Source organism: Pagrus major, chromosome 22 (assembly GCF_040436345.1).
Source record: "Pagrus major chromosome 22, Pma_NU_1.0".
Classification (NCBI taxonomy): domain Eukaryota; kingdom Metazoa; phylum Chordata; class Actinopteri; order Spariformes; family Sparidae; genus Pagrus; species Pagrus major.
The window spans coordinates 20,609,363-20,636,046 of NC_133236.1; the positions used below are offsets into that span (position 1 = coordinate 20,609,363).

At 42.2% G+C, this 26,684-nt stretch overlaps 1 protein-coding gene across 1 annotated transcript; it reads right to left on the minus strand.

Moving 5' to 3' along the window:
* Positions 1–1,020: 1,020 nt before the first annotated feature.
* rps6kc1 (ribosomal protein S6 kinase polypeptide 1) lies at positions 1,021–26,520 on the minus strand. The gene is made up of 16 exons (XM_073493299.1): positions 26,404–26,520; positions 25,280–25,315; positions 24,024–24,144; positions 23,579–23,694; positions 23,405–23,498; positions 23,264–23,317; positions 22,724–23,146; positions 21,502–21,626; positions 20,097–20,195; positions 17,363–17,410; positions 16,616–16,748; positions 13,016–14,665; positions 11,155–11,244; positions 5,442–5,524; positions 3,760–3,855; positions 1,021–2,688 (listed from the first exon to the last, which is right to left on the minus strand). The coding sequence occupies exons 1-16, from the start codon at positions 26,503–26,505 to the stop codon at positions 2,587–2,589; spliced, it is 3,372 nt and encodes a 1,123-aa protein (XP_073349400.1). The 5' UTR covers positions 26,506–26,520; the 3' UTR covers positions 1,021–2,586.
* Between the last annotated feature and the right edge of the window lie 164 nt (positions 26,521–26,684).

Below are 26,684 nucleotides of genomic sequence, written 5' to 3' on the forward strand. Positions count from 1 at the left end.
ACAAGGGGTGGAGGTAACTATTTAAAACTACTCAAAATACTTTACTTAAGTCATTTTTGGGGTATTTTTTCAAGTCTGTAATTTTACTTGTGCTTAAGTATGCATTGCACCATGTAATCTACTCAGTTACTTTTAAAATCATGATTGAGTACTGAGGACAATTTGAATTAATATCTAAATCTGCATTTTGTTGCCAATAAGGTTATCAATCACTAACGGGCTGATGAAAACCCTGACAATTGATAATGCATTAAACATCAACTGTTAAGAAGGAACTCAGACTCTGAGTAGTGTTTTAGAAGAATACTGTGTACTTTTAAGTATTTTAACACCAGTAGCTTTACTTGTAATTGAGTAATATTTCAGTAATGTAACTGTACTCATACTTTAGTTCAGGTCTTCAGTACTCCTTCCACCACATTTACAGAACAATCTCAGACCCGAGCTTCAGATAAATGTTTTTGACCACTAGAGGAAGACAGCTTTTTACAGAACACTTTTTTGTAAAGCTGAACAAATACATTTCAGTCAGCTACCCAGTGAGGATTTTTCTTCATCACGACAAAGGATACTAACAATAATAACTGTACTCCCCTCACGAAAAATGATCATTGAATACACAAGCCCTGTGTGTACCTGGATGAACCCTGCTGCCCCATGCTGCTTTATTGAAAACTCAACCGTACACAGTGGTACACAAGCAGAAAAACTGCTTTTGTCACATTTGTCAAACTTATTTTCAAATCATCAAGACATTTTTAAGACTGGAAGCTGGTTATAGAATAACTGTACTGCAAAGGGCTCATGTGTATCAATGAGTGCTTGGGACTATGTGTGTGTGTGTGTGCACGTTTGTGTGCTGGCTCATATTACTGTCACAGTGACACTCAGTAGGAGTGACAGTGGCTTTCTAGGAGTATCATCAGTCCAGCTGATAAGACGGGCTGTAGCCTCAGAGCAAACACACTCTCAGCTCCTTACACACAATCGGTAAACCTACAAAAGAAGCGTCACTGCATGTACTGATCCAGGTATGTTTATTGTTATCCAGAGTGCACTGACAGGCCAGTAGAGACGTACAGCACAGACAAAAGTGAGCATTCAATAGAAAACACGAAATCTGATCTCACTGTGATGTTAATGTCCAAAAAAAGGGGTTAGTATGTGGAATATGAACCTGGTAATTTACAGAACCTGTCAGTTAACGTGTATTAATCCGCAGTGAAGTAAAACAGAGTGCAGCATCTACAAGTGTTGATTATCTACATGTATTGTTAAAGATGTGTTTGATATATGCTCCGATAAGTCTTAAACAAGAAGCGATATACGGCCTGTAATGTACCCATGAGAATGTTTACCACGCGATTCAGTCATTATTAATATTATAAAATCAGCATTAGGATCTGTGTGGCGTGTTAGCGAAACGCACAATGAAATAAAAAAGGATTTGATTGATGTGGCAGTAAGTGATTGACATGATGGGATATGATCAAAGCTTCCACACCTGGGTGTACCTCTCACTCAGCACAACATCCTTCAAAAAGTATATTTACATGACATTTCATTATTCTTTGTTCGATAAGGGTTTTCATCGCATTAAATATATTACATAAATCATATTCTTACATGCAGAATACGCAGTGTTGTTCAGTGCAGAGAGTTTCCTCTGATATTCATAAAAAAGATCTGTTAAAGGGCTGGTTTTAAATGTGTGGTTCAAGCCTCACCCTCTTTATTCTTTCTTCGTGAAACACACTCACTGTCCACGCTCTCTGTCAAACCGGCCCCTTTTACAGCTATAATCTATTAAATAATTCAATCGTAACATAACTAAATTCTTCTCTAAACAACACACTGTCTACCTCAAAATATTTTGTTCATTCACCTTGCATAGTGTCCATCTCTGTTACCGTACGTGGGCTGGTTGGCAGTAAAAGGGGTTGGCAAAAAAAAAAAAAAGTTGTAGGAAATTAGATCTCATAGCGCTGCAAACCCCACATCAAATAAAAAGCTCAACCTATCTCACTCACAGCTAATCTCAATGGGCTCCATGAGGAATGACAGAAGTGTAATACGTGGAAACAAATTGAGTGTATTGCACATGGGTCTTATGAAAGGTGACTTGAGTCTATGTCAGTGTGAATGGGAAACATGCAGTACTTGGTGGATGCAGTAAAAACACAAAAAAATGTCACCTCTCAGTCTCAGTCGTGTCATTTTGGCTTACAGCTACTGTACGAGGAGTGTAAAAGCAACAATGTCGTAGTGGATCATCACTTACTGTAGAAATTATTGCACCACACGTTGTTGTTAAGTGTTCCCTGCACCAAAAACGTTACACAGTAAACCCTCTATGAGATAAAGACATCAGCGATTTACAAGGAAGGTAATACTGCTTCTTGGCAAATTTCATACAAAAAAGAAGTACATGGGGACTGGATGGCCGGACGCAGAATGGAAAATGTATGCAGAAATGCATTCATTGTATTTACTGTATGTGTGTGATCAGTTTGAAAGGAGTTCGTTCAGGACAGCCAGTCTCCCAACATGCAACTCTGGTTTCCGCAGTCCCACAATGCACAGCGTCTATTTTGGCCAGTCCACTCTGGCAAAGAAAGGGTGTGATTTGATATCATCCACGCCTCCAACACCTGCCCCAAGTCTCTCCATTGGGTTGTACTGGAGCAGCTGCACGGGAGGATAAGACAGAGACCAAGACACATTTTAAATTCAACAAGCAACCATTAGCAGCATTTTTATCCAGTGAGCTGAAGTATATACATACATTTACAGTCAAGAGCCATTGGAACTCTAAAATGACACTTTGCAGCAACACATAACGTTGGAAAACTTCACAACCTTTATAATTACTGCACACAAACGCTACTATATAGCATTAATGTATGCAGATTAAAAGCACAGTATATCATTTCTGTCCCTGTCGGTCCCTCAATCAAAACTAAGAAAAAAAGACATAAGTAGCATGGGATCATGGGACTTGTTGTCTTTGTTGTTTGTTGCATGACTCAGGCAGAAAAATTAACGGACCAGAAGTCATGGCTGATTTTACATCCTGACCTACACAAGTGGCCTTGTACAGTACACCATGTAGTATAACCCAACAAGGGCACAGCCAGCCAGTCAGGAGGGACTACAATAAGCGAAAGATGTTGATGTGTTTACTGGGGAAACTACAGATCACAATCCCCGTTATTAGTATAGCTGGTATAGCAACGGAGGAGAGGTTGGAAATGCAATGCTGCCAAGAGGACCATTTACAGTTGTTGCGGTCCGAGTCGCTGCAATGTGCAGTTACATTTTCTTTCTATAACAAAGGTCTAGTTGTTTTTAGACATTTTAATGCAGAAATGTTACATATTATATATTTAAACAGACTGTAAAGGCTAAATGAGCTGGGCCACTTCACACTCTTCTATCTGATGGTGTTTTTAGCACTGGGATGTTTTTTACTTGCACACTGTTGGACAACACTATTTTTCAGGGTGTGTCACTTTAAAACATAAAAATTCAACAGATTTTTGCTTCAATATTATCATCACGCACCAATCCTCATTTAAAGAAGCAGTGAATTAGTTGTGTTCATGTTTCTTCATGGAACATTTGTTAAGAATAGATAGTAAGACAAAATTATCATCAAAATCTTTTTGCCGGGGGAAAAATCTTTTTGATTAGGCCACTCAATTAATTCCTGTTCATGAAATGACTGTTAAAATATCAACACACTGGACTCTCTCTCACCTGCTCCAGCAGAGATCTGGCCTCTTCTGAAACAGACTCTGGGATGTTGAGCGCCGTGTGGCGACCAATTCCTGCTGGATGGCACCGCAGCAGAGACTGTACAGAGGGAAGGAGGGATGGAAAGAATAGATAACTATCAACATAAACAAAAGAAAACCTGACGGACAGACACGCTGACACCCGCAGAGCAAAGGTCGACATGAGAGCACCGGGACTGGACAAATAGGAGGAGACCAAAGAGCCCGAGCACCTGAAACAACACTGATCGCACCAACTACAACAAGGTAGTGATTCGACTACTGTTTGCTCTTTCTTGGAACTGCTGTGTGAGTCAGAGAAAGAATGACATGTTTATACATTATACAACGATTATACCAAGTGACGTTACTGGAAGGGCCAACAGTGAAGCAGCAGTTTGTTTTTAGAGTAAATTATGACCAGTTCAAACTGTCAATTACAAGAAATTGTTGCAAAAAAAAAAAAAATCTCACAAGTAAGAGAACGGGAGCACAAGACCTGCAAGTGCTTTTCCAACCGCAGAACATAGCCCCATTGTTAAAATAATTGACAATAATGACTGTAATCACCGCATGTTGCAGCAGCACATCTTTCAGTGAATCTACACGGACAAATTGAAGATGCTACGACAGGGTGTGCGCGGTAAGAGAAAGTCAACTGCCTGTGCGTTGTGTTGAGAGACCCCTGTGTGTTTTCTCCATCAGTTAGGTCGGTTGCCTCTCTCTGTCTCTCCTGATACGTGCTGCAGGAGTTCTGGCTGGGTTCCTAGCCGCAGTCAAGACTGCTCCAGGCAAGATCTTATCCTGCAAGGATCAAGAGACACTGTGTGTGCCTGCGTGTGTGTATCCTTGCCAGGCCTGTACCCAGACATAATCATCAAAGGAGACATCTGTGTGACTGACTTGTTTTTTCCAGGTAAGTGGGTGTGTATTGTTGAGCATAATAGCACTAACCTAACACCCCTGCTCATGCTTGGGCCACTGACGGGAACCACTGATAGCTGATATGAAAATATGCCCACTGGCAATCAGTTAGAATTTATTCAAATTTGATAGACAATAAAAAATTGAAGGGACGCTCTGCACCTGCGCTGGATGTCGTGTGCGTGCGACTGTGAGTGTTTGTCCTTCAAGAGAGCAGCAAGTTATAATTAGCATGTGCACACGCACATCATATCTGTTGTCTTCCAAACAAAAAGCCTCTTCCCTTCCTCCCAAGCCTGTCTTAAAAGACTGTCCCTCATACAGCCCTGATCCTGGACCAGCCGAGTTCCAGCACCTCGAGAGCTGCCCTGGTCTTCACCTTCCACGCCGACCTCGGATCGGCGTGCTCAAAGAGCCCAGCGCTACTCCAGGAGCCAGCAAAGAGAGCCCGGGGAGAGCTGACCCCCTGGCCCAGCAGATGGAGCTCAGGCTGGGGGAGAAAGTCACACCGACACCCCTGGCACTCCCCGAGAACCAGAGTAAGAGACAGCAGCCAAGACGCACCTCACACACACACACAACACAAACAAACTCAAACACATAGAGACACGCGCGCACAATCGCACACAACCTGGCACGACCATAAAGAGTGTGAGAGAGTTGAAAGCCAAGACACCTACAGACATCCCACAACACCTTAGCAACAAAGACAACATTTTTTTTTTGTACTTTTTGACTCACCGTGCCCGTCAGGAGCTCAAACAGGATGGCGCCCAAGCTCCACCAATCGCAAGCTGCCGTCTCCTCGCTGATACCACCCACCTCTGAAACAAGGGAGAAAACACTGAATTAATCAATAAATTAGTGAGAAGAGAAACAGAGTATGTGTTGAGGACAAATAATCAACTAGTGTTGGATGGAAAATAAGAAAATAAGCTTTGAGGCTAAATGCAAAAGACCTCCTCCATGATTACAGCATTTAAGGTATCTTGCTTTTACACCCTCAACATTAAACACAGTTTCAGCCTGACATCTTGGATTATTTAATGTTTCATTGAATTGACACAATCGATTCCAAAAATGAGCACAAAAACACACGGACACAGTCGCACACAGACACACACAAACAAGTGTGTGTCTCATAAAAGGGCGATTTGCATAATAAAAAAGCAGTTAAATTGAGGAAACCGTCTGCTGCAACTTCACACCATCTGCATGACCTGACCTCAAACACAAACACACGCTCGCGAGACACACACACTCGCACATACACACCAAGAAATGTAAAGCAGGAGCAACTGAGAACAGTTAGTATAACATTTTTGTTTAGTTTTCTTTACCTGGATATTTTCTTTGTTTTTGCTACTGAACACAAACAACATAAAAGAAGATTATTTTCATTATTGATTAATCGGCTGATTATTTTCTCAATTTATAGATTCATGTTTGATCTGTAAAAAACAGACAAATCAGTTAAGTCACAAGTAACTAAAGCTCAGAAAGTCATTTTTCCTTTAAACAGTCCAAATTGATTTAAAGTTTATAATAATAGAAAGAAAATCAGCAAATCGTTCGCTTAAAATAGCTTTTTATAAAAACATTCATTAATTATCAGAGTGACAAATGATGACAGTCTGACATTATTGTTTTTGTCTTACAGACATTTACTATCTCTCTTCCTTTTCTAAAAAGGCTCCTCTTTGGTTTTGTGGCAATCTTAAATTGAGTCAATCTTTAAAACACACGTGTGAAGACTGCAAAAACCCTCTCAAGGTGAATATTTCATTGGTAGTTCGTCCACTTTCAATCTAGCACCACGTTCTGCGACATTAAGATCCACAACCGGCCTGTTGGGATGCCACAGTGTTTAAGTAAGACACAGAAACAGAGAGTGATGCTTGTTTGCTAAAGTCAAAAGTGTATGTGTGAGAGAGGAGAGTGTGTGTGCTAGCTTCACTGGGTACCAGATGGCCTCTTGTGCCACTCAGCTTCCCTCTGCTCTGCTCTCTCCAGAGGGCCGGGTCCCGGGGTCACGGCTGTGTGTGCCCAGAGACCAGGCTCCTCAGCTGGGGGAGCACAAGAGACAAAGACCCCCTCGTCTCCTGGAGGCTGCCGGGAACTCCAGGGGGCTCGCGCGGCTCTCTTGCAGCTAAGGTTAGAGAGGGCTATGATATGTGTTGCACGGTTCGTATACACACGCACAAACACACACTCGCACAGCCAACTGAGCAACCGGTCTTCAGGGCTCCCCAGGACTACTGTTTTGACAGCCAAGGAGAGAAGATCGTCATTGAACGGACTAGTGATACCTGCGCAGTTATGAGCTGGAGGGAAAATACTGGACACACACACACATAAACACGCACGCACACGTCTCAGAGCAAGGTCGATGTCATCACAATGGATTAATGTCTAAGGAGCTGCAGGGAGAGTACAGTGGAGCTGGCTACACTTACCGCTCTGTCAGAGCGAGGCAGGGAGAAAGGGAGATCGAGAGGAGAGAGGATGGGAAGGGAGAATTAACTGCATCCACAGGCCATGGGTCATTCAAACCGCACTGTTACACTGTGTGATGTGTACATTTTTAACCATACCCTCCATTTTATTTCTTGAACAGCGCTTTAAAAACTTTAAAATAAATCACGCGAGGGAAAAGAAAACAAAAGGATACCGAGAAGTTCAGATGCAACAATACAGCGTGTTCACCTCCTGGCCTCTTCTTCTTCCCTTTCCCCTCAGCAACTGCAGTTCCCTCCTGCTTTGTATCTTAATCACACTTCATCTCCTCTCCCCCAGGGGCCATAAGGAACTTTCTCTGTTCTCCTCTTAGACCAACTTCCCTAAAAACTTAACAGACAGTCATTGTTGAAAGAGGAAGTGAAGTGTACGCAGGTAGGAAGTAAGGAGGGATCCGAGTGTGATGTTCCAAGACTTGTTTGTGTGTGTGTGTGTGTGTGCGTGTGTCTTGATATTCAAAAACAAAACCGAAAAAACAATCCTATGATTCATCTTCACCATGAGGAAAGATGAAAAACATATTCAAATAATGAAGCAGAAGTACTTTCAGTGTGCATTGCTTACTTTTCAAAACAGTGAGATGACAGCTCCGTGTTAAAAAGGGGAACTAGACCTTATCGTCCATGAGATCACGCTGTGGACCAGCAGGTTAAAGGAAAAAAAAAAACAAAGCAGTGAAAGCAAACAGCGCGTATTCTGATGAAGTCCTCAGTAACCGGCTTGTTACCTCAGAGGGGAAGAATATTGAATTTCCCTTTTCTTAGACACTGAAGACAATTGGTTTTGGCATTGCTTCCCTCTCAGCAGAACAATAAACCAATTCCCATTTCTGCTCAAACTAGGTGGCATCACACACACACTCGGCTTGCTTTTTTTTCCTTAATAGAGAACAAAACGTCAGCCATCCGATGTTTATGAATAATGACGACACGGTGAGAAAGTAAATAAGCAGAAGTGCAGAATAAATAGATTAAAACCCTGCCGCAGTATTTTCCAAGTCCACTCCCGTGTTATTTGGGTGTGAGTGTGTGCGTTTTAAAAACATGTTTCCCTCCTTCTTACACACACACACACAGACACACACACACGGTCACAGCAGGCCCCCTGCTAGCTTTCTGGCAAACAGTCATAAATCTGTCATCAGGAATGAAGCCATCGCTGGAGCTGACCCTGTCTGGATAAACAGCAATACATAACAAGGGCAGGGGAGACACACACTCACTAACCTCTGCGTTAGAGTGTGTGTGCGTTCACAAGCACATACATCTACAGATACATGCATGTACTATATGGAGGGTTTGCAGGTAAATACAAGAAAGCAGAATAGGTGACAGTCATCACTTTGTAGTAAGTGTATACCTGAATTTACAACTATAACAAGTGAGGGTGGACATAAGAGACACATAAGAAAAAGAGAAAAAGTGCCAGTGGTCGATTAGCACAGTCAATGGATGTGGAAGTGGTACCATCGCTCAACAACAGCATAACACACCCCCTGCTGGCTGCTAGTATGTATTACATCCATTGATCCACATGGGATCAACAGTCGTTTAACTAACAAGACCTTCCTCACCTGGGCTGAGGTCGGTTCAGCTCCGGGCTTTTATCCCCAACATTTAACACTTTTTACTGAGCATCTTCTCATCTTCTTATTATTTGTGTGAACTGAATATAAACGCCACCCAAATGTGATTCAAAGAGCACCACTCTAATGATTTTTATTGTGTCAGGAGCTGCTGTAGATGACGTACAACTAATACATAGAGCCAAGTTCCTCCTCCTGTATACATCTAAATTGTACAGTGCTTAAAATGTATTTAATTAAAGGGTGCACAATCTAGTTTTTGTGAAGAAATGTATTCATTGCTTTTCACGACTGAAAAAACTGAAGAAACAAATTGTCATCATAGGAAAAGACAATTTCATTCTGTTCAACTTTGTTAGTATTTACAGAAACCTTCCCAATAGCCACCTTTCCAGCTTCAAACAGTGTTCTGGGAACCTTATTCGCCTCTTTGGACAGCTTATTTATTCAGTTATGGAAATACTGTTTAACAAATAAATATTTCTGGGTTTGTATTATTACCTTCTTAATTATTGTCAATCTTACCTTTCTGAGTTTAAATTTCTTTTTCAAAACTATATATTGCACCTTTAACTTGTAGATGTATTCAATGATAATCAATGAGGGAAAGAAACCAAAAGCTGCTTAAAGCTTCTCAAACCTGAGTATTTGTTTAATTTGATCAGTTTCATGTCATTTTAAAGTGTCTATCTTCCAGTTTTTTGACTGGTGCTCGGACGCAATATGACATTTGACAACAGCAGTTCTCAAAAACAATCAATTAAATATTTAATGGGGAACTTAATCATTGATTGCGGTCCCAAAAGTTTTGTCCAGTTCGCAAACTTCCTTTCTCACTCTCTGACTCTCTTCCGCTAAGGGAGTTAAATTGACAGGCGACCAAATGAAAGCTTCATTAACTTGAAGAAAATTAAGGCTTTTTCTGTGTTTGATCATTGTTAGAAATATTTAGGATAATGTAAAATATATTAAAACGTTCTAGTTGTTGTTTTACATCTTAATGCAGAAATGTTACATATTATATCTTGAATTTGAATAACAAATTCATTATTAAATAGACAAGATTTTTCAGCAGATTGCATTTTACCTTTCAAACCAACCATCCACGCTCTTAGAATAGTGTAAAACATCTCTCACTGCTTCAATTAACAAGAAAATTGTTGCATTAATTAAACAATGACTTAAGTGGCAAACATGTCTCGGTTCAGCACTTAGATTTTACGCTACATTATGCATAAAGCTCCTTGAGCTGAGCTTTACTCCTGTGTCTTTAGGTCATCTACTGCTGGCCACTATATGCCTCTACGAGCTTCTATTTCCATTAGTAGGCTTTTAAACAAGCTGTTGCTAAGGGAATAAAAATGCACACTTTGGATATTAGATAGAGCATTTGTTGCTTTCAGATTTATTACAACAGTGGCATACTGTATGTTCTAGTCACAAGGAGGATTTAAATCTGAAGTGACCTTCCTGGCTCGAGAGAGGATGAATATGAGTGATAATATAAGTGCGTGGGAGAGCGAACGGGTGCGAGGGCCTCTGTGTACGTCTCAGAGTGTTTTCAACTAACACTTATCCATCCTGCATATTAAGAATGACATAATTAATCACATCATACATACGCCAGAGTGGCAACATACTGGAAAAAAAGTATGCCTATAGATGTGAAATGCATGTGCACACATACACACACAGAAGTGTTAAGTAGGGACATGGTGCTGTAGTCTAGCAGCAGTTTGTTTTAGGCAGCTTGTAAACAGCATGCCAGAGCTGCCACAAGCCTGCTGGGGGCAACATATGGGGTTACCGCACCACTGGCTCACTGTTGCACAACAGCACACTCTACAGGACAATGAGAGAGCTACAACTCGATCCAGCTTTTCAAAAACGATGACTGCAAGAGGAAAAAAAAGAACAGATATTTCTAATTTATCCTCAAGATTTTATTCTGAGCGTTATTATAATGTGGAATATGATTGCCATGATGAGGAGTGTTTGTGTCCTTTAGATGTGGTTCTCTTAAACACAAAAGAAGAACAGAATGGAAAAAGCACCTTTTGCATATGGATCTCTGTCGATCTCTGAGATTAGAGGAATCAGTGTTCATCTGTTTCTACTGTCAAGAGCGGTTTGTGTACACTTGGATTATTCATGCTTGGCTATGAATGAGGGTTTTGTGACCATGGGAAAGTGGCCTACTTATGGCCCCGCATGCCTGCATAGAATTAACCCCACATAAACCTCCCAACTGACACACAAACACACAAAATGAGGTTCCCAATTAATTTAGAATGAGTGCTTAATGGAAACCAGAGAAATAAAGTGTGTGTGGCGTGTGTGTGCATGTCTCACCTGGTGCACAGTACATGTTGGCGATGGCCTCTTTGTCACAGGACTCCTCCACGTCGCTCCAGCTACAAAAGTAGGTAAGTTGAACATGACCTAAGGAGACAGGAAGAGAGAGAAAGTTTACAGTTTGAAACATTCGTCTCGTGCTCTGCCTCTCGCCGACCACACACAGTCAAGTGTCACTCTGACTTTTCAAACTGTTTACTCACCTTTGGAGCACTTCCTTCCTCCGCTCCTTTCTGCCTCTCCACATCCCTTCGCGAGCTTTTCAAGCACACAGCCCCTGCGATTACTCCTGTTTAGCGGCTACCCGTTAACGCTATCATTAGAACTAATGGTGTCATTAGGTAGCCGTGGCCATTAGCCTGGGCTAGCCAGACTGATGCACCACACTACGCCGTTGATGGGCCCTTTAGAACAATAATTACCACCAGGGAGACGAAAACAGCCACTCAGCTAATTAGACGCTTGTTGATAACGAGGTGGAGAGAGATGATTGTAGGACGACAAAAGAAGAAGTTGAGGGGGAATCTGTGACCTCTGGAAAAGCCTTCGTTTCAGTAAATAGATCACATCATGGATGACAGAGACAGTCCCACAATTACGATCTGCTCTAAGAAAGAAATAAGCCGATTTCTTAACTCCATACTTCAAGTTTTTCATTTTCTGCTGGAGAGCAAAACATTTCACATCCACAAAGTACAACAGCTTCAGCAGGATGTGATTTTATACTTGCTGTAAGTGAAATATGAGCAGATGTCGCCAAGAGTCCATAGGATTTTCATTAGGTCTTTATTGAACTACTTACATCTGAAACGCCTATGGTGAACCTCTCAACAGACCAACTAATAGTCTGTAAATTATCGCTCCAGGCTGCAGCTTCTGTTTAGTGCATGCATTTTTAATTGATGTTTCGTGGAAGTTGAGATTTAAGTGTTCATGAGACATCTGAAGATGTACTTACATGACACAAGCTATCAGACTTGCAGCCATTATTTACCAAGAGACTTTGCTATGATCTTGATGATGAGTCTAATGAGAGACCAGGACAGGAAGGGAGACGTCAGCCACTGTCCCTGCCTCCAAAGTCTCAAAAAGTCAACTTGACAGGCGAGCAAGTGTTGAGCACTTATACCTTTAGTATCTCCATTATCGACATTATCTCCACCATAAAGTGATATTTAAAGTTGTGTTCAAGCTCACGCATTTTCTCAGTCCATTCAGCCGTGTCTTGCAACTTTCTGTAACTAAACTGTTGTAATGCTGCAATGATATTAATAGAGCTGTGATGATCAGCTGATTAATTTAATAGTTGATGTAAAGAAAAGCAACCCCCGCCTATTTCGATAATCAATTAATCATTTTAGTTTTTGTCAAAAATGTCAAACATTTACGGATTCCAGCTTTTTAAATTTAAGGATTTGCTTGTTTTTCTTTGGCATTTATGATAGTAAATGAAGACTTTGAGTTTTGGACTGTTGGTTGGACAAAAAAAAGCAATTTGAAGATGTCAGTTTGGAGAATTGTGATGGACATTTTTTTGGCATTTTATAGACTAAACGATTAATCAATTAGTCGTGAAAATAATCGTCCCTTGCAGTCCTAGATATTAAAGCTTGTAAGTATTTGTGGCATTTTTGATATTTATAGTATTCCATTGAAAAAACTCCAAACACCCACACTGAAATATTTAAATGAATACATACTGTAATTTCTGTGTGTAATAATCTTGTACAAGCTTTAAGCGTTCTGAGAGTTATTTTTGAGGTTGTACAGAACAAAATTTCAGAAAATATTCTCACAGGAAATGTTGTTGACAGCCATTTGTCATGAGGAAACACTGTGGTAATCGTGGAGGTCTTACCTTGGTGGTCGAGCAGGATGTTGTTGGGGTTCAGGTCTCGACAGATGATGCCCTCTTGGTGCAGAGAATCCAGGGCAGTCACCATCTCCAAGGCCCAGCATCGTACAAACTCCTCCGGGATACGAGCTTGGGATGCAGCCAACGACAGCTCGTCCAGCTCTGCGAACAGCCGCGATACTTCTTTATCAAATTCGCTGCCACCTGTATTACTAATAACTCTTGATGATTCACCATCAAGTCCTAATAAAGTCTCTACCGCTGCACAGGCCTCAGTCCCGTTTGTGGCTGGGACAGATCCTGTCCTGTTGCCACTTTGGTCTGGAACCCAGTCTGTATTTACTTTTGTACTGGCCTCTAGTTTCTCATTAAGCGAGTCAGTAACTGGAAGGTCAAGGGGAAGGTCATCATTTTGGCATGTGGGGTGAACCACCATTTTGTCAGAAGCCTCTTGCCCAAACGTCAAGCTGCAGTCATCCCACAGTGAGTTGAAGGGAGAGGAAGATGCAACACTGGTGTCACAAGTTGCAGAAGCTGTACACAAAGATGACAGCTCCTGCTCCAGTACCTGCTCCTCCTCATCCTCAGGCTGGCTGTTAAGCTGTAAGACATCAGGCTGGATGAACTTCTGAGGAGAGGCTGTGGCCTCGAGCCCCAGACATACTCCTGAAGTCTCCAGTTCCTCCTGTAAAGAGTCCACAGCCCCACCCATTACAGGCAGGTTGACCAAAAGGTCTGGTGGGTGACCCTCATCCTCAATTACTGCCTCTTTAAATGAGATGACTGGCACTGACTCATTGGAGCCTTTATCGCTACAGTCTAAGCCCCAAAACTCTGAGCTGTGGCCCTTGACCTCCTCAGGAAGATCCTCAGTGACGTCTGAGCCCAGGTCGGATGTAGAAAAGACAGGGACATGCTTGAGAGATGGGCGCTGCTCTCCTAAATCGATACAGGCCACCTCACTTGCACTGTCTTTGCTGTCAATACGGAAGAACTCCATTGGCGTGTGCTTGGACTGGTCCAAAGACAGAGGCACAGCAGGGGATGGCAAAGGACTGAAGACTTCACTGTGGTCCTGTCCCTCACTGCGGTATTGCTCATTGTCAAGAGTGTGGCCGCTTTTGTCGGACGACTCTGTGAAAAAGCCAAGTTCCTGAGAGCTGATGGGTGAAGAGAGGCTGTCGTTGCTAAGCAGCGAGCGGCTACGTGAGGAAGTGGTGGTTGTCCCAATGGGCACTTCCAGTGACAGCATTTCCGTTTCACTCCTCTCTTCCTCCTCCTCTAGTGCATTTGGTTCTACCTTCTCCTGTTCATACTCATTGCAAAGAGTCAAATAACTGTTGGTGCACTCTTCTTCTGAAGTGGCTCCAGAGTCTGGCTGGGCCCTAATTTGCTCAATAAGTCTGGGGGGAAGAGCAATTTTCTGAGGAGACATGATGAGTTTGTCCCCTTCTTTCTTCAGCCCTGAGACAGAATCGGAACAAGCGACCGGCCCAGATCCAGAACTGGCTGAACCTACATCCAGGTGTGGTACAGCGTGTTGTGGAGTGTGAACAGCCGCTGTGTGGCTCTTCTGGATAAAAGGGATGTCAAAGCTCTCGTCTGGGCTGGAATTACGAAGGTACTTTCCAATGTGAGACCACAGCTTCCCACCTAAAAATAAAGGAAACAGGGCATTAGAGACAAAGTCAATACAGCAGTAAACCGATGTATTGAGAGGACCAATGAGGAGTTAGAGAGAAAGCTGTGCAATTGGATAATTACAGCACATTTCCACTGCTGGAACATTACCAGGAAAGTTTTTTAAACCTGACCTGTTTCAAACTGGGGAACCTTGGTCGAAATGTAGTACCTAGGCTGTAGTTTCTGTTGTCCAAAAAGTTCCTGCTCCAGAGTAGTGAAAGTTGGTGACTGGCCAAACACCATTAGTTGAATGCCTAGTTTGAAGTGCCTAGTTTTTCCCATTCAGCCCTGTGGGCTTTGAGCGTCAAGCAAACGAACAACCAGAAACTACCGATCACCATTTTAGAGGCAGATATCTTACATTTCTGTCCGTGAAAACATTTAGGGAATAGCTGATGCCGATACCGATGTCTTTTTTATTGTAGTTGATTATGTTAAGTACAGTACAGTACTTGAGTAAACACGCTTACATTCTATTATTGGTGCCAGGGAAGGAAATCTTCTTTATGACAAAATGACTTAACTGTTTTTAAGGGATCCAGCCCTTCATTATACTAACTTTGAGAGGGCACAAATTTGATCCTACAAATGTATGAAAACACTTTTAATGTAACCCTCTTTCACAAATAAACTATTGTTCTCTTTTCAAGACAGTTAATGCTTCAAAAGCCTTTTTAGCCTGCTATACAACTACCTACCTAATAAGAAGATTTTTTCAGTACTCACATAGCCTTATAAACTGATGGCAGGGATGTCACGAGTCAGCAGCTCGTGAACGTGCCACAGCAAAAACTGATGTGACATATGAGATAAACATCTGCACCTACTATCGGGGAATGTTATCTTATCTGCCAATAGTTTGATAACAGTCAACAAACCAATGTTGGCCGATATATCGGTGCATCCCTAAAATTGCATCAAAACCAAATATTTTCTGCCATCGCTGAAATTGTATAATACTCACAGTTCTTCAGATGCTGTGGAAAAGCATCAGAGACTTTTAGTTTCTGACTTTGGTTTCTGGGCCTCCTTAGTCACTGGACTATTTGGATAAAAGGGTCATTAGTTTCCACTTAGGAATGAGTAACCAAGGCAAACAAAAACAGTTATGACTGAAGCCAATTAGGCTAAATGGGGCTGGGGTGTGTGTGTGTGTTTTAGGTTCCCAGTGTAATGTTAGCATTTTGACTTCTCTCTGTCTTACACACACACACACACACGCACACGCAGACATACAGATACACACACAGCTGTAGTGTGAGCAATTGGAAGCCAGCATCTGTTGTGTGTGATGAGAATGGATAGGGAGTTCACAGTGATGATAATGATAGCGGGGCAGCTCGATGGCTTAGAAAGTAAAACCATCCACATGTTGTTTTGTCCAATGTCACTCAGGTCACTGCCTCCCTCCGTCTGCCTGTCTATCCTCATTCAACCCATCAGCGTACTAAAGAAGCATAAGGAGCGACCCTGGGTTTTCTCAATCACAGAGCTGGGATGTAACTGGAGTGAAACTGTGATTGGCTTTATTAGATCATGTTGAACAGCCCCATATGATATTCAATACTGTCCACTAATATTAGCGCAGGGTGGTTATAGAGTGCGCCAGATTGAATAGGTTACAGGGCATTAAAAAATATGGCTGTGTTTCATTGTACGCACTCACCCACACACACGACAGCACACACATCCTAGAGTGAGTGGGATGTAAGGAGGCCCAGGTGTTGGCATAGCTAATGAAGCATGGCGCCACCTGGTATTCAGAATAATGACCTGTGACACACACCCATCTCTATCAAACATCTGTCTGGAACAAGGGCAGAGAGAAGAGAGGAAGAGGGATCGGGCGAAAGGAGGGGAAAAGACAGTTGGAGGTAAAGAAGACAAAAGAGGCAAACGGAGGGGCATGAGATGTCTTACCTTCAGCATACTGCAGCAAAAGGAAAACCGCATCTTCGGAGAGGATGAACTTCCTCAGCTGCACCATGTGGGGCAAAGAGTGAGGCATGATGGTCCTCTTAGTCCGCCCGCAGTCACTACTCTTCCTCAGACCCTGCGACAAGACGGGAGGAGAAGGAGGTGAGAAATTAGAGGTGGAGTATGCAAGGAAGTAAGAATGTGTATTTTAGGAGAAGAGGAGAAAAGGAAGATTAACCCAAATTAGGAGGGCAGGAGAGGAGGAGAAGGAAGGTGAATGTTTTAGTTTGTGTGTGGAATAAGTAAAAAAAAAAAAAAGTGAGGGAGTGTGGCGAAGGAGAAACCTCCCATTAAAGAGGTGCCAGCTATGCCCCATGGCAACCCAAAGTCACTGGATTCATCAAGCCACATACAGCGCGTGACTTTAACAGAGCCACACAAATCTATCAGCGCTACACGTAAAGTTCACATTGGCCACGAGAGTGTATGTGTGTGTGTGGGTGTGTGTGTAGGTATGCATGTTTGTGTGTGCGCACGTGTGTGTGTAGTCATCTGTGCCTGCGCTGTGCGTTGGCATCTGGCACACGTCTCACACCTGAGAGCAGAGGAGCTGACAGGGACAGGCCCATTAGAATCAATTACACCGGTCACACACAGGGGCTTCTGGCACACTTCACACTCACACTTACAGTCAGGACGGCACACACACACACACACACACACACACACACACACACACATTACACTTACTTTCAGGATGAACGTCTCTTGTGTTCTCTTGTCCATGACCAAAAGAACCTGTGATGGAAGAGTGCCATTAATTGCCAGGTATGAACAGACATACACAGTCTAAGATGATGTAGTGGTTGTGTCCTCCAGAGCAGTGTTTTTCAACGACAGGGTCAGGGCACACATGAGGGTCACGGCAAGATAAATGTAGGTCCCTAAATTATACGGGAAAAATTGGCATTAACACGCCGGCTCCTGCTGTGCTGACCAAACCAAGTCCCAGCTACATAACAATTAGGGCTGCACGATATGGATTTCTTTCAGAAGATACAGATAACTGATTATTACTTGCTTCACATAGCCATTACCGATAACATAACAATACATTTCACATTTTTGTATTTTAAAAAGAAGTTGATAACCTGTAGTTTATGGACGCCTGAGGGTAAGAAAGGCTCAGATGTAGTGAGGAAAGATGGATTATTTAATTCTCCATAGCTCTGATTAGACTTTTTTCCTCTTCTCTGAACCCTAGTGGTACATGTATTGCAAATTGCAATCATGTTGTCTCCCTCGAAGTGTCCAAACCTTCTCTGTGTTTATTGACAGATTGCAAACCAACTTTAAAGATCCAAATTGTAAAAAAGTTGATTTCTGAGTCTCATTCCCAACTAGTCAAATACTGATGCTTTGGGATGGCAGTCGACCTGACTCAATGGAATGAGACTCAAAAATCAACTTTCTTATGACGTGTACCTCTGTATGTACCTTTGTTTGTACATGCTGTGCTAGTTAAGTCAATGAAAGCTTTGCATTATTAGCTCTAATTTATCAGCTCCATCCGACATAATAACTAAAAGGAATCTATAGGACTGTGAGAGCAAAAAAAATCCACAAAAACACATTTTCTAATTATTGTAAATCTATATAGATTCTGGGGATTGAAGCTTTAACAAAACAATCAACCTGAAGAGATTGCCTTGGTCTTTTAAACATTATTATCAGCATTTTTAGTCGATTTATAGACTTCACAGTAGAAAAATTAACTGCCAGATTAAAGGCATAGTACGGAGAAAGATTGCGGATCGTTGAGTCTCATTCCCAGGTCATCAAATACAGACACAGTGAGACTCAACAATCACCCATCTTTCCCCAGAATTGCTGAAGCCCAAAACATCCTGAATACAGCAAAATACGAAGAAATTACAGGCAGAGATCAGAGTCTTTGCACACACAGACATCTCCACTTCTTGTGGTCATGAGAGATGATTAAGGGGGATTACTTGTGTATTATTTTAAATAAAGTTTTTCAAGAAAACCCTGCATACTAACCTCTAATCATTATTAAAAAAATATTTCATTACAGCCCCAATATACACACAAAGGAATATATGAGCAATCTGCGAACCACACGGCTGATCTTTTACATTTATGTTCATATGTCAGATGCACAAAAGTCTCTACAGAGATCTACGGTGCTAAACTTTTACATTTCTTATCAAATACTTCACTACAGAGCTGTCCAACACCTCATAGCAGACACGGTAATTGTGAACAGTGAAACGTCTAAATCCCTACTCATCTGTAAACTCCTCTCTTATTTCACCCTCCTCTACTCTCTCCCTACATCTCTTCCTAACATCTCTATTTCCTCCCTCCTTTTCTCTGACATCTCCATTGCTCTTCTGCTCCCTCACCGTCTCAGGGGAGAGCTTGAGCATATGTGTGTGAGCCGGTCTGTGTTTGTGCGTCGCCGAGTGCGTGCGTATGTTTTGTGGGTGCGTTCTCTCCATGTGACCCTGGTGGGGACCAAACAGGTGCAGGCTAAATGGATATGAATGGAGCTGTGAGTAAACAGAGTGGCGGTGCTAGCCAGGGCGCTAATATAATTAAGACACAAACATCAGGGAAGGGGGGAGGTGGAGAAGAGGGGCAGCGGGGGGGGCAGTAGGGTGAGGAGCTCTCTCCATCTGTCCCCTCTGTCCCCATTAAAAGTGAAAGGAGGAAGGAGGAGGAGGAAGAGGAGAGGAAAGCCGAGCCATTTCTGCATGACGCAGTTTGCAGTTATTTCTTTTTTTCCGTGTGTCTGATTTGTTTCTAACATATTGAGGATTTTGCGTGCACCTCTGTAGAGTAACACATGTTAGTGTTGTGTCAACATTTTCCTTGGGGTTTTGTGTGTGCGGAGGACGAGCATCATTGATTCAATGTTGTGTGCCGCTCTCTGAGCTGCTTGCCAAGTCATTTCATGGCTGAGTGGTGAAGTCGCTTCCCCGGCAGCTGGTTGAGAGGACCAGCAACCTAAACTGACCTTGTGGTAGTCATAACTGACGCTAAGCATACACACACACACATAGTCCTTACCGTACCATCCAGTAAATCTATTATCTTTTATTGCTTCAGTTGAAAGAGATGGTCGAAGAAGGAAAGGACACAAGGAGAACTTTGAAGATGGATACCACCTGCATTTATCTGAGCTGGGCAATTATTAAATCAATGACTAGCTGTCCAATATAAGTGTAATTACTTTGTTAGGACCATGATTATTTATTTATTTTCTCCTCTTCTGTATATACCATGATATTCAGGGAGAAAATTCTGACATCAAGTCAAATAAAGTGAAAGGTTTGTTTTTAAATCTGATCGATTACTGTCTGTGTCTTTCTCCACTCTCTTGAAGACAAATTCGCCATTGTGATCACAAATGAACACAAAATGTGGCTACAGGTTGCAAGACTTGTGATGGTGAACTGACCTTATCTATGACCCCCAACACCCTGTAAGCTCTCAGCTCCTCGGATGGACTCTGCTGACCTCCCCTGCTACTGGACGCGCAGCACTGTGCCCCCAAAGCCTTGGACAGAAAGAGAATGTTATCATTAAAATATGATCACATTTATAAAGTATTGTGGCCACGTGAAACATGTGACCCAAAAACATGTGAAAAAGGGCAACAGTCAGTGTCAGAGTCAAACTTTTAAAAAAGATAAATATAATAAATGAAGCATTAATTTGTGTTGTGACCTTTAAACCCACAATAATTGATTTTTTTGTCCCTTTAGGGGCAGCAGACACAAGTTTTCAACACAAATAATCATATTAACAACTTGTAAGTTGATATGGCAAACATCTCGCATTATGAACCTCTAATATTCACTCTCTTTTAGTTATCTACAAACTCTCAGGGAAATATCTAGCACTTTAGCTGCTAAATGCTCCACTACGTCAACCAGCTAATCTCTGAGGGCCCTGTCAGACCAGGCCACCGGTCAATCGTTAGTGAACGTCTGTGGTCCTACTTGTTGCGGTGTGTCCCGCACTGTTGGCGCTAGTCGCCCTAGGCTAGGATAAACGAAGCAGTACACAAGTAGAGAAACTGAAAAAGAAAGGGAAAGTCACTTAAGCCTGTCACTGAAGTATCCATTATTTCACCCATACAGCAGTTTCTCCTCATTTTTTGCCTCTGTCCTTTCACCATTGCCATTTGCAACTTTCTAATCAGACATATTTATAATTAGAAGTGGTTATATTAGCTGCAGGGGTGTCCAAAACCCTGCTTTATCATACCATCGATCTGTATCTTTAATGACAAATACAGACTACCGCAATCTGTTGGTATGGAGAACTATTTCTCGTTGGCTGTCAGCTGTACTCTTTGCAGCGTTTTGGCGATCAAGGCGATATAACAGTCAGCTTTTGTCACTAAAAGTTCTCTGATGTCGGTTTGGTGCGTGTGCCCTAACTGTGTCTGTCTGCTGTTTGATGCTGAGCAGGTAGCGTACAGTGATTTTTAAAGATTTTTAAAAACAGCTGCCTGCTGTGCCCAAAAATGACAATACAAGACTGTGAAGCTTGACGGCTAAACAATGAGCAGTAACTCACTACAAAGCTCAGGACAGCTGAGGGGAGCTGCAGATTAGGTTAATCATTTTCAGTAGGTTTATCACTAAACTGTCAGTGGACTGTCAATGTGTATTTCAAGTTAAATATTTTTCATTACAGACTTGTTGTGATGTTTTCATCTGTGATGTAAACACAAAAGCACTCCGATACACTGCCTCAAGTGGTTTGAGGACCCTGGTGGATGCATGCATATGAAGCACATTTGCATAATCCAACAAAGTCATCACACGGGCCTATGGCATTTCCCTCCCACTCACCACCGTCTGCGTTGACCCCTGACCCATATTGCTTCTCAGATGCTGACTGGATATCTGTTCTGCACGCATCAGATACTCTGCAGTCTTCTTCTTCACTGCCTCCCGCCGCGTGGGACTGGGCTCACCTGAAAAAGGTTGAGAGAGATCAATAATTTGTCTTTACGAAGCAGTTTTTATAGTGCAACATTGAAAGCTTCTGTGCTAGCATTTTATTTACTCACAAAACACCAAGTTATTACTGTGGCAAACTAACAAACCATAAAGTAAAAGTGATGTCTTTTGGTTAGAGTCCTTCACACGGGTGGAAGGTAAGGGTCATTGGCAGATTCTCAACATCACAGATATTATATGACAAGATCCAATCACCCATCCACTGCCTTCACTCCCAGCTACCACCCACCTGCCGGCACTCATCTTAAGAGTATTTAAGCTGAGTATCCACCCTCTGTCTATCAGCAGTGAAAACCTTACTTCTCCTCCTGACCACATACTTTCATGAAGCATTGCTCCACCACTGTTTCACACTGACGGTTTGTATGTGAATATGACCATATTTCGTGGTGATTTTTTCACAATTTTGGTGAGTTTAATTTTACATGACATCAAAATAAACGTACGTGTCTGTTGGTGTCGTTGCTGGTTCAGATACATTTACTCAATACAAGGATATTTCCTATAAAACAACCTGCGCCAGAGAATCAGCAAACTTTTTGAAAAAGGTGTCGACAGGTATTAGACACGTTTATACTTTTAATGACCCGACTTCCATGACTGAATTTTCTATAAATCATCTCTTTTTTATTAGTTAAACATCGCAGGTAAGTTTAGGTACAACTCTCGACAAAAGAGCTTGAGGATAAATGAAATGAGATAACTTGTTTGTGGTAATTAAGACCACGCAAATTAAAAATGTAAGACTATTCCATGGCTTTAAAGAGTTTTAAGACCTTTTTAAATTGTCATGTCACTGATGCACATGTGGAGAAATGTATTAAAAAACAGTATGAAGATATGAAAATAGAATTCTATATGATGTTGGAAGTACTGCATTTGCACTTGAATAACTTTCCCACCTTTCTTTAACTTTGGGTAACTAGAGTTAAGCCTTCACAATAAAAGATTTGAAGAGCAACTCTTCTAGGAATTTTGTTATTTGGTAGTGGCTCTAAAGTGGAAAACACTGCCCTAACAGAAAGGTTACTCATCTCTCTCCTAAACTAACCTTGCACTCCTTGCAGTAGCAGGTCCACTCCACTGCGATAGCAGGAGAAAGCTGCCTGGAAATCCTGCTCTTTCTCCTTCTGTACAGCCAAACAGATGAGCTCACTGGCTCTGTCTAGGTAGTCTGACTTCACGTCCTTCAGGTTGCCACCACTGGCTTTCCTCAGACTGCCAGAGAAGAGCGGCGTTCGGCCTGGCCAGCTGACCTCTGGGTTAGGGGCCGAAGTGGAAGGGACTGAGGCGGGAGATGGCGTGCGGCGGTCGTGCAGGGAGGGCAAGCGAGGGCTGCAGCTGCTGCTAATGTTGGTGGCTCCCCCCTGTGGCTGGTTTGGGGAGGTGCGGCCCGAGGCCATGCCATCATCCAGCCCAGCCAAAGAGTCTGTATCTACAGCCAGAGATGTCAGGTCGCTGTCACTGGACGGGCCTGGGGAGGAAAACAATGCTAGGGTCAATACAGACATATTAAGTTTATGTATGATTTGACTAAATGTATAAGCTTTGATGTGGGTGGGTGTTATTTTAACGCATGAACAAGCTTTACCTCCATACTCAGACGTGATCGTCAAATCATCTGCACCGCTGATGTCTCTTTGAACTGGAAAACATGTGCACACATTTCTAAGCAAGTGTGAATCAACAGTCATTGCAAACTAACAGAAAGAGTTATTGTGTGTAACGCTACCGTCAGAGCTGCAGTCGGATAAACTGTCCACCAGGAAGTCTGAAAAGGGCTCGGCCGGTCCGATGAGCTCCGAGCCGTCGTGGACCTCACCTCCCTTGAAAAGAATTAAACACACTGCAGTCCATAGTCTCACTGGGAGTATGTTTGTGTTTCTGGACGTGTGTGTTTGGATACCTTGAAGAAATCTTGGATGTGCTGACTACTATAGAGCGCAGGGATATTAGCGGAGAACTGTAGCAGATCCTCGGAGCACTGTCTTCTTTCCTCAATTACTGAGTCATCAAAACGACCTGCATATGCATACATGGATAGAACGATGCACACACACACAGAGTGAGATTGTCTTTCATGGGATCATGTCAAATTATAACACTGAGCTGCCTCTAGGGGGCAGAGTAGTCACTACTTCTCCAGTGGTTCAAAGGTTCAGGATTTATAGTCTTATCCCACAAAGTTTGTCACTATAAAAGTTTTTCTTTGGTCACTTCAGAGATGATCATTAACTCTGACAACCAAATGTTCAGTAACAGGAGAAGTTCAAGCGTTTTCATTTGCTGCCTTTACCTTTATAAGGGCAAATGTTTTGACACAAGGAAAAATGAGGGGGTCAGTTCCTTACCAAAGACTTTGGCTCTGGCGAAGGGAGGAAACAGCTCCGACTGGCTACAAACATTCTTGTGCAGCTGCCAGAGATTTTGATGAAGCTTCCGGAAATCACTGTATCTCTTCCATACCGTTATCTACAGAAAGAAAGAGAGAGAGGACAGATAGATGAAGATAGGGAGGAGGAGGAGGAGGAGGAGGAGTTAGGGCATCAATATGTTTGTGTATAAATCGTGTGAAGCTTCAAATGGATCATATCAAATTTTGTTTAAAAATGTAAAAACTTTAACGAAAGCATTCGAAAGCCTGACACGACAATGAATCAATGTTGGCTGTTGCTCCTCTGCCAATAGATGAAAGAATCTAACTCATATAACAAGTTTAATGACTCATCTCACCACTATCTTGCGAAAATAAAACTTCACACAAACCTGGATGACGCAGTTCCTTACTCAGTGGGATAAAGCAAAACATATATTCCTAATGTTGACATGCATGTCCAGCCTGCTGCTGTGGGAAAAAAGTGGACTGAGCACCGCTCCCGAACAGGGGCACTGCTCGATAACCGAGGTATGTGTTTCCAGACAAAACTCTTTCGCTTCTCCTACACATGCGGTAATTGACATCATGCCTGCTGCATTAGCGTGCTGGTTCCAGGCTAGACTGCATTCCTCAGTGTCCGTCAGATGTAGGAGAGCATGCATGTGTGTTTTTATTGATAGAACAGTAAGGGGAATAGTTTAATGTGTCGTGACACCTTTTAGAGGACAAAATATTTGGTTTGAGCGCAGATACGAGAAGCATTCCTTCATAATTAATCTGTGGACAAACAGCCTTTGTGTCAGTATTCTGAAGAAAGTCAACTTGGAACGTAAAGAGATGCTTGATAAACAAATGCATGCAAAACTATTTTTGCCAGAAAAATTAAGCTTTGCTTATAAAATCTTATGAGTAGGGAGGTGGACAAGGAATGTAGAGCAACACACAGATAGCTTATACTAAAAGCATAGTGCATGAGTCAACTCACTTTCGGAGGCAGAGAGAGAAAGTGCAGCTGGTACGGGTGTATCGATACCGTGGAATATGTGTATTGAAGTTGTTTCAAATATCAAGAATTCAGATATGTATTGACATATCAATATTTTGACAACACTACCCTGTAGGGAACACTCCTTCCAAAATATGTCTATGTCTATCAAGAAAATCAACTGTCTGCCAATGCTATGCACACTCACAAAGTCACAACATAAAAATAATGCCTGCATGTCTTACCTCTTGGACATCCTCTGGGTTTTTCCTGGAGATTATCTGTGTGGAAGAAGAAGAAGAGAAGTCAGGACCACGTGAATGACTTTAATAGTTGTTTTGCTGCACAGACTTTCTTGTGAGACTGACACAAGTATGAGGAGGGACACGGCTCTCAGCGTGACAATGAGTGCATTATATAGTGGGATGACGGAAGTCTTGAGTCGAGACATCACCAACACTCGTAACAAGCAGGATGGTGGAAAGGCGGAGAAAAAGAAACTCAGCATGTCCTTACTAACTTATTGAGCTGGGGGTGTGCCCATCATATATCTGTAAAATCACAGCAGGCTGCTGGTAACTGGAGATCTGACAGAAGCATGGATAATTAATTGGATATGTCTTTTTATTTCATCATCAAAAGACTTATTTCTCCATTCCAACACTTGATCTGTGAGTTGATGCATATTATGAAAGGAGACAGAGGTCCATACTAATAAAGTAAAGTCTAACTGTGTTTGATTTCTCCTCACTTCAAACATTTTCAGAGTAGGTCAGCACCTGACTCTGTGAGATTGATACAGGATGTTTCAGCCATTGACGTGTAGATTATGAAGTTAACAAAGGCTTTAACATTTCTCCCTACAACGTTATTTAGCGTTACATATTTAAAGGTATCTCTCGAGTCTTGCCTAAAAATATAATAACAATATGACCCACATCTCTAGCTAATGTTAGAGAGAGGGCAGATTTCCTCTCGCTGAAAGATGTCCAACATTAGCTCCTTCTATCGTAACACTTACTAAGCTAGCTAGTTAGCTATCAAGCGGTTAACGCCAGGTCAACACAGCGTTTAGGTCGGATTCAATCACTCTGGCTAATTCTGCTAATGTAAGTTAGCATCTAGAAAATCCCTTGGAGGTAAAGAGAAACCAATATTTTTTCATTATAAGCAAGTCCGAATGTGTCTGTTAGCTACATATTTTGTGTTTACAAAAGCTGTTACCACTGCCAGCCAATCCTCAAGAGGTTTAAGTAACGTTACGTGCGTTTGCATCATATTAGCTTGATTAGCACAGCTCAAGCTACAAAAGCTAGCTACAGCTAACAACACCTAGCGTTAGCCTTGTTGTCACCCTACGTTTACTTACCCTTGCGGTGACTTTGTACACAGTGTAGCCTTTCTGGTGCTTTTTAGGATCCGTGACAGTATAAAACCGAGCAAGTTCTCCTCTGTCCCGCTGCGATATCATTCTGATAGTGACAACATTGCCAAAGCTACCAGCCGGCTAGCTGTACACATTCATTCTCTGACAGCTCAGTGACAGGAAGCCTTATAAGTTAGAGCTCCCCCTGGAGGAAATCATGTGGAACTGCAGGTCACTACCACTTCCATCCACTTCTGTATATTGTAATAATACACGTTTTTATA